This window comes from Lampris incognitus, chromosome 14 (genome assembly GCF_029633865.1).
Source record: "Lampris incognitus isolate fLamInc1 chromosome 14, fLamInc1.hap2, whole genome shotgun sequence".
In the NCBI taxonomy this organism is placed as follows: domain Eukaryota; kingdom Metazoa; phylum Chordata; class Actinopteri; order Lampriformes; family Lampridae; genus Lampris; species Lampris incognitus.
In genome coordinates, this window is record NC_079224.1 from 15,415,355 (window position 1) to 15,424,423 (window position 9,069).

The 9,069-nt window shown below is 45.8% G+C and overlaps 1 protein-coding gene across 2 annotated transcripts; it reads right to left on the minus strand.

Annotated features, from left to right (window-relative positions):
* Window positions 1-221: 221 nt before the first annotated feature.
* On the minus strand, window positions 222-3,719 carry tmem236 (transmembrane protein 236). 2 transcript variants are annotated; one of them, XM_056293655.1, is made up of 4 exons: window positions 3,384-3,719; window positions 2,942-3,014; window positions 1,924-2,047; window positions 222-1,221 (listed from the first exon to the last, which is right to left on the minus strand). In XM_056293655.1, the coding sequence occupies exons 1-4, from the start codon at window positions 3,635-3,637 to the stop codon at window positions 596-598; spliced, it is 1,077 nt and encodes a 358-aa protein (XP_056149630.1). In that variant the 5' UTR covers window positions 3,638-3,719; the 3' UTR covers window positions 222-595. The 2 variants fall into 2 exon arrangements, with proteins under 2 accessions (XP_056149630.1, XP_056149629.1); XM_056293654.1 differs by having other exon boundaries at window positions 222-1,224.
* Between the last annotated feature and the right edge of the window lie 5,350 nt (window positions 3,720-9,069).

The following is a 9,069-nucleotide window of genomic DNA, read 5'->3' on the forward strand; positions in this document are numbered from 1 at the left end:
TTACTCCGTTACTTGTGAGGAACCTCGGGCTCTCTAGCCGGTGACGCTGCAACAAGAGGGTCCGGTGTAAAAATGTCGAACAGTCATTTCAGTGCATGTCCAGTAAAACACACCGACATCAGATACAGATACACACAATCCAACTGTTTGGACTGTAATGATAAATGCTTCTGTCTGAGTAAAAACAAAGGTGATTTATTCTGATACAGCTTCAGGTTGGTTAGTACAGTACAGGAACTTGAACAGTCACATTTTTACACACATCCACGGTCAAAGTAAACATGACAGTTAAATCAAGTATTAATAAATACTAGTTAGATTCAGGCATAACATAAAAATAGGAAAACATTAGGCTCGGCGTGGACTCTGAGAAATACATCGTTTTATTTCACATCTTGTATTTTTGACCCCTTGTGATGTCTTACCTGGATTAATGGGGTCGTTCTTTTCTTTCATGGCCATTGCTGCTTGCAAAATGCTTCTTCCGCATCAATTCCTGCACTGTTCCCCCCCCCGGCTGACACGTAAAGAGGGCAACCACTGAGCCGTCTGCCATCAGGGCAAATTCTTCTTTTGGAAGAGCCGGCTCGGTACATCAGAACATGCGCTGTCTTCTGAATATCTTCAGCTTGGTCAGGAATGTGAAGTAGACGAAAGTCAGGCACACCAGAATGTTTTTCATGGCGTACAACACAGGCGTGACGTAGCCAAAAACAACAATCAGAGCTATTCGAACAACGGAGAAAGGAAGGTCCTGAACGACAAACCCCGCAGAGGACAACAAGGGGTTGAGAGGTGTGATGGCCAGTCTAAGTGTGGACAGGAAGGCTAATATGAAGACGGGGAAAATCCAGTTTGAGTAGTAGATCGAAGGATCCCCCGCCGCTCTCACCATCTCCACGGTGTCCAGCCAAAACAGGAAGCTGTCGACGAATGCCTCCGACCTAAAATCCCTTGCCCAAAGGAGGCGAAGCGGGCCGGAGTAGGATCGGGTGCGAGAGGATGAGGAGTATAGGTATGCGGGGCTGGGCATTGACGAGTGGTTGTGTGAGTGAGCCCGGTCATGCCATCGCCTCGGGGAGCTGCCATTCCTGGTCTCAGGGTGACCAGCGGGTGACCCGTTTCGGGCCCCGTCAGCGTACAGCTGGCCTGAAACGGTGGTCACCTGTTCCAGGTGGGTGAGGATGGGACCTGAAAGGTCAAGGTCTGCATCCAGGATGTCTGCTGGCAATGACAAGAGTACACAGGCCTGAGATGGCTATACTACGCTGTGTATACCAGTATGGATACCTGAATGCTCATTACTGGGTCAATTTAAGACTGCAATATCACCTCTTTTTTTGGGGGGGGGGCCTTTCCCCCCTTTTCTCCCCAATTGTATCTGGCCAATTACCCAACTCTTCAGAACTGTTCTGGTCGCTGCTCCACCCCCTCTACCGATCCGGGGAGGGCTGCAGACTACCACATGTCTCCTCCAATACATGTGGAGTCGCCAGCTGCTTCTCTTCACCTGACAGTGAGGAGTTTCACCAGGGGGGACGTAGCACATGGGAGGATCACGCTATTCCCCCCAGTTCCCCCTCCCCTCTGAGCAGGCGCCCCGACCAACCAGAGGAGGCGCTAGTGCAGCTACCAATTGTGTCTGTAGGGACGCCGGACCAAGCCGGAGGTAACACGGGGATTCTAACTGGCGATCTCCGTGTTGGAAGGCAACAGAATAGACCGCCACACTACACGGACACCCAATATCACCCCTTTTAAATCAACGACTAACAACGTGACATCAGAGAGTCATGTCGAACCACAAGGTGTCAAACAAAAGCATGCAAACACAAACGCATTACGTGAACTTAAAGCACACGCATTCCGACATCGCTTGTGCGACCAAGACTGATTCTGCAAAGGGACCACAAGCCTTTTTACCTCGTCCAGTGAGACTACATGGGCGAATCCTCTCAATGACGTCCACGCAGATGAGACAGAAGAGCACCAAAGAGACGGGCAGCTCCGTGAAGTGGTCCAGTTTGCTCCCTCTGTCTGTCTGCACCTGCGGCCATTAGGAAGCGAGAGGCACTCAGAGAAGGGAGGGAAAACCGATCAGATGAATTAAAAGTTAGAAACGATGAATCAAGAAAAAAATGAAATCGAAACTCTCCATCATAACGTTTGGCTGCAATGGTGAGACAGGCGCGCGCATTCCAAACTTTATGAACCCATCCGATTTTATTGCGAAACCCATCATAAAAGGCATTAAGGTGTCACCGGATGCCCTTAACGTGAGCTGCGGATATATTAGATGAATAAATTTGTTTGACAAATTTTGCGGCCGAGCCTTTACAGTCATTCCTTATTTACTTTTTTGAGGAATCAAAATGTCGTGGCATAAACCTATTTGTTATAGCTCCTCTCGGCCCAGCATATGGGGATGGCACGAAGGCTTGGGTTAATGGCCAACCCGTTATGTTGGCTGTAAGTTACTGAGTACTCAAGGTTCAGTCCTGTGCAGTCTTGTGACTGTGAGCAAATATCCACGACTGCATTTTCTAAAAAAGACTGAAGTACAGTAGGACCCTGCCCATTATGTACTGTTGAGGACATGGACATCTTTGCAGCGGGCCTCTTTTTTTGGAGGTCTTGCCCACTAATATTACAAAGCGCTGTGATGAAGTGAGACGGGTGAGACAGCAGATGGAGGATATACTTCTAAGATGTGATCGTTCTCCTCTGCCTCAGTGCAATGTGCTGCGTCAGCCGTCGCCGAGTGAATAATTATTGTACGCTACGCCGCACATTCTCACAAAGGGGAAATCATAAAATGAGCTTGCGCCACAAATGGACTGTTTGAAACAAATATGCCCGGTGAAGGACCCAGCCGGAGCATGACAGAGCAGAAAGACAACAGATGCTTCCCGGTGACAAGAACCATCGGTCATAACACTACCTTGGAGCTGGCGATCAAAATAGCAAAGCATGGTAATGTACACAGGATGACATAGGCCAACGCCGTGGGTCTCCTGGAAAAGAAGAAAAAGAAATTCAGATCACACTAAAGAAATTTGCTACCCAAACCTGAATATTTCCCTTTTCTTTTGTTATCTTATTCAGTGCTATCTTTTGCTTTGCATCTCAGGGTTGTTTGTTGTTTTGCCCCCCCCCCCATTTCATCTGTTTTGAGGTGAGATATTTACACCAGCCTCTTAAGAACATTTTATCTCAACACTAGAGATTTTTTTTTCTTTCCCTTCATTTGGCTCTCCGCTGTTTATCGCAATTGTGTCACACAATTTTTCTTTCTATTACCTTTCGTCCGTGTTTTAAAGTTTTCACCGAGTAAATAACTGAAGTGAATCCGAGGCTGAAGCTCATTAACGGCATCCACTCACCACTGGGACGCTTTAGCGATGCACCGCCGCTTCTTCAGGGTCAGATACTTCACAGGGACCCACACCAGCAGGGTCACGGAGGTCACGTAGGCGACGGAGGCTGCCACCACCAACCAGTAAGCCGTAAGGTCCCCTTCTCTCACGTCGCGCATGAGGCCCGCGAACCTCTCCATGACCACGAAGATCGGTACGCCGAGGGCCGCGAACTGCAGCACCTCGTACAGCACGAGCTTGACTGTCTTCCTTGAGGGCATCGGTCCCCTTTCACGCCCGTGGGCTTTTTTTCCCCCCGTGTTGAGTGTCTCGGTTTGAGCTCAAGGCTTAGGACGTCCACAGGCTCATCTCCCACACACACACACACACACACACACACAAAAAGGAGCCGAGTCAACCCTCCATTGGACTCTGCACACTGACATTGCTTACACTGCACTGGGGACCGTATTCTTTTATGGCTGAGGCAATGAGGTGGTCACGCTCGGCCTTTTTATGGGATAACAAACAGCAGCACTCCCATCTCATATAACTCCAAGGAGAAAATTTACATGAATCTATGCGTTGCATTTTGCACTTTCATCCAAAAAAAAAGTGTTTCCTTGCCCTCTGGTTGGTCTCACCGAGATGCTCGTCGGTCCGAAACAGAGCGGATTCTGGTGGTTAAATGTGCAACGTGCGGAAACAAGGGAGGCGAAAGAACATTTTCTCCAAAGCACTCACGGCAAAGGAGGTGAGCTGCAGTCACAGCGATTTTATATCAAAATGTAAGCGCAGCTAGAGCTGTATTATACATTTCACAGCGCTTACAGAGTCACCATCTACACCAACCGCTGAACAAAGCCGTCTGGGTCCCCGAGCACCCCCCCCCTACACCTCTCTCGAGTAGCAAGGCAGGAAACATGTAGGGGGGGGGGACAAACCCCGAAATGCATGAAGCAGACTCCGGAGATAACCGGTATTCTGTACATTTGGCCTGGTTTTATTGTGAATATCAAGTCATAAGTATGGTTAAAATAGTACATACAAACAGCAGGGTACAACTTTAAACAAAACCTTTACATTGATGACGTTTGTCTAAAAATTAAAAACAGGGCAGCATCTCATTCCTGTACAATAAAGTTACATCCGGGTTGCAGTCCAAAGCTTTCTTCTGGTGCAAAAAAAGAAGAAAAAAAAGATGGCGTAGTGGCGTACATGTGATGAACTGGCTCGTGGTCCCATGTATCTAGCACACCTGCTACGTGGACATCATTCATTACCCATCATCCTCCCTCTTCCATCCAAAAGATTGCTAACACTGTCTTGGTACATATAGGGTTGACTTGAAGGCAGCAGTCGGGACACCTCGTCACAGCTCTGAAACCGCAACGTAAAATACCTCGAGAGAAAAAAAATAAAACGGGTTCCTGAGCATATAACGGCCGTTGGTTTGCAATTTTACAGCTACGAAGCTGAAGCAGAGAGGTGTTTTGTCGTCTTAAGGCGGAGGGGACATGGCAACAAATCGCAGATTTAGAAGGATATCTTAAAAAAAACTGAAACGACTATTTCGCCGTCACATCCGTCTACAAAATTTGGCCTACGCTTGCCATTAGACTCGAATTTGAAACCTACGCGAGCGTTGCTTCGTTGAACGTGACAAATTAAGAAAACAATGAAACGTCCAGAAACGGAAATGACGTTTCTACAGTCTCAGAAACGGAAATGACGTTACTGCAGTCTCGGACGCTTCAGTCAATAGCGGTGAACGTGAACTCCCGAGACAGACTCTTCAAACCGGAGGACTCCACCTTTACTCGCGGCAGCCTCCCCAAGCAACGTGCTCTAATGTTGCTCCGTTCACAAAGCGCAAAACGGACTTCGCGGCATGATGGACCGATCTGGTTTAGCAGTTCTACAAACGGAAGATTTACCAATATTCCTGGGAGAGAAGGAAAAAGAGAAAACACTGAACGCTGCCACAAAATGTGATCCTGGAATCGGTGTCGGTGGCGCAGGACGTGGCGCGTGGTGAAACATTCGAGCCTCGGCTCTTTCCGTTCCAGCTGCGAGAGTGAGGTTTGCTCACGCATACTAACCTTGAATTAACAGGCAAAGAGCTCGGAAATCTTGTGTCAAATATGACTGAGTGGGGATTACTTGCTTTGACGCTTGAGAGGTTGAAAAAGGACGAGTCTGAAACGGGTTTAAGCGATTTCAAAAGTTCCCAATTTAACCCCGCTGTAGTAAAGCAGCTCCTGGATTATAGCATGTATCTACCATGTAGGAAAAACGATCCTCCACTTCTCACATGATCAACTTAAATATACAACTAAATTATGCAGAATATCACATATCCCCCCCCCATTCCTCTCATTACATACTTCATGTACTGCTTTTGCATTTAAAATAGCATAACAATAATCAAAATATAAATTAAAATGCACTACAAAAACATATCCATTTTTCAACACTGACTAAAGAGATGCATTGAAGACGTTAGGGGATTTAGACAGCTCACCCCCTAGTAGCCAAGTCCATGGTGTGAGTCTGTTAGCACGGCTCTTGGATCGGGATCGACTGCGAGTTAGCCCCGGCTCTAACCCTGACGATCTAGAATTGCTCGTTTTAAAAGGAGTCCTCTGTAGTATTACATGGAAAGTTAGTTAGCTACTGGGGGGAAAAGTACAAAACAAGGTAGTGCTTCTATGCCAAGAAAGCGTTGCTGTGTAACTGGCTAACCTTAACACAGTTGGCCGAATCTATTTAGTGAGAACATCAGGACTGCAGAGTTCCCTTTTAAAGTGGAGCAAAACTAAACCAGAACTGCGCTAACACACATCCCAGCGCAAGGACATGGCGCAGCTTTACTACTTGTTCAGTACAGTATATACACAAGGTCATGTGCATGCTCGACTTCATGATTTTTCCCTCCAAAAAAAAAAGTGGCTTCAGTTTTCAGTACTTCTAAAAGTTGACGACATACACAGAATGTAGTAGCCTAACATTTTCGGCGTCGCTAAAAGTGTCATTTTTCCCACTGAAAAAAAAGAAAGAGGGGTACCTTTTCTGACGAGGCTTTCCTCTTTGTGACGTGAGAATAGCACTGTAGTTGCTTGAGTGGATGGGGGAGGCTGTGGCGTAGCACACTTTTTTCCCGTCTTGGCGTGTGTGTGTGTGTGTGTGTGTGTGTGTAAGTGAAGGACAATGATCACATACTGCCGTGCTTAGGTTGCATGCGCCAGAGGGCGTCACTGAGTGTGAGGTTTTGAAGTGTGTGCACGTGTCTAAATTGCTGTATGCCTGTGTGTGAACAACTGTTATATGTAGAATGCCAGTGTGTACACTAGAGAGGTGCGCATTAATGCCTGTGTGTATGTATACCAGACCTGGGTCATATACCTGTCAGACCTGCTTTTTGTGGTTGATTTCATCCAACTACAACTCACGAGTAATATGATAACACGTAAGGGGAGGGGATAAAAGTTAAAAACTAAAAACAACCTACTTGAAGATTGCAGCCGTAAGATGGGCATTTTCACGTCGAGTGTCAATTCACAGCAGTGCGATCTCATCAAATCCAAACGGTAATGACTGAATTTGAAAACAGTCAAACTGAAACGGCAACAGTCAACTTAGATACCAGCTAGATGACGCTCACCACATATGACCAATCTAATTCGTGCTAAATGCTGCAATGTTTAGATAGACACAGAAAAGTATCTGAAAGTTTACTCAGTATACTTATATGTGATTGACACCATCTAAACTGTTCAGATGCAGTAACCCCTGCGGTAGTCCAAGTGGGATAAAATACACATGTTGGGCATGAGTTGTCTGTTATTGATATTATGACCCAGGTCTGGTGTGCACGTGTGCGAGGAGTTCTGGTAATGTTTTGGATGAGGAGGCGGCCCTATAGCAGGGCTTTCTCTGGGTAGGGGGCTTGTTGGGCATCTGTGGAAGGCGGTATGCTCTGGCCAGAGGGGGTGCTGTAGTTTGGTGTCTGGGTCATTCCTGCAGGGGCTGGGCCTGGGGTGGGGGCCGGGTTTTGGTAGGACTGGACATCTGCTGGGGCCATGCTGCCTGGAGCTGTGCTGTAGACTGGTGGCTGGCCCATGTACATGTGAACGTCACTGAAAGAAAGAGTAAAGTAGTAGCTTTAACTTATAAGGTAAATTGATTACTTATAGATTAAAATGGTAGTAACTGAACCAGACCCCCCCCCCAAAAAAAACCAAACAAACACACAATCTCCAGATTTCTGCAGATTGCATCTTTAAATAGCATATACAATGGGGGTGAGAGCAAATTCAGAAAATGAGATGACGACTTGCAACAAAAGCTAACAATGTTGATCACAAATTGTGTGGCCTTTAACAAACAAAGCCTGATCAGAATATGAAGCTAGTGTGTTTCACACAATAATTAATTTTGTGCTCACTTGGGGGCTGGCTGGCCGGGCATGGGAGTGCCTACTTGAAGTTGTTCCATTGGGACTGAATAACCCTGCACTCCTGTGCCGCTCATGGCATACGAACCCGCAGCAGGCTGGCCAGGGTAGACCTGTGGTAACCACAGAAATGAGACACGTTTAAGAAAACACACATGAAGTGTTTATGCAATTAATATCAGTAATGCCATTTAATGTTAGTATCAGAGAATTTCCCAAATAGAAGAGACCAGCAGTCCTATGCAATATACAAACAGTCAAATTAAAGTGACCAGAATTTTCAGCGTTTCTAAACACATGCAAAATACTAGATTTCTAGCTATGGAGACTTATGCACCTCCACTGGCCTGGGATCAAATCCCGTTGGAACTTTCAGTCCTGTGTCTCCTAACGTGTTCCCCTCATCCTTCTATCCAAATAAATAGAAACACTAAAGATGAGCACACTACCCACTTTTGATCAATTGACAAATAAGCAGAGGTAAGTAGGTAAGGTGATGCTCAGAACAGTACTTGATATTGGTCAATAATCTTAATAAAGTATCGCAAATCAGTAATGGTAATAAAGATTCATCATCTCTAGATTCTTAATGATTTATTACTTGCTAAAATGCAAAGACAATTTTAAGTCACAGTATACATCAACATCAGGGACATGTAGACTCTACCTGTTGGGCTACACTGGCAGGTTGCTGCATGTAGTACTGCTGGCTCTGCAGCTTGGCGTACATGGCGTAGACTGGGTCTTCATTCATCAACTTGGCATATAGAGAAAGGGCCTCCATCACTTTTACGTTCAGCTCAGAAAGCTCTGAATGTTTCCTGAGGAAAATTCACGTCCATACAGTCAGGAGTGTAGTGAAATTCCTTTCATCACATAATTCCAGGTTTACATTACTGGATAATTGCCATATTTGCTTTGTAATCAGTACACCTGTTCCATCATGGATAAAACATGGACCTTAGAGTCATGTCTGAAGGTATTCTGGGGAAAACAGTTTTGAACTTGGAATTCTCTGACAAACCATACCTGTCTATGTCCTCCAGCTTCTGGTCAATAAGAGGTCCCATTTGGTTGCAGGCACCTGAGATATTAAACAAATTGTGTTATTTGGTATTTCCTGTTTCAAACAGTAGCAATGAAACATTCAACCACCTTTTCCAAAAATAAAGCTCTAAAAATGGAATTACTAAAAACAGGTTTATTTTCTTTTTTCTCAAACCACACACTTACTCACTTTCTCACATTCGTTGTCAA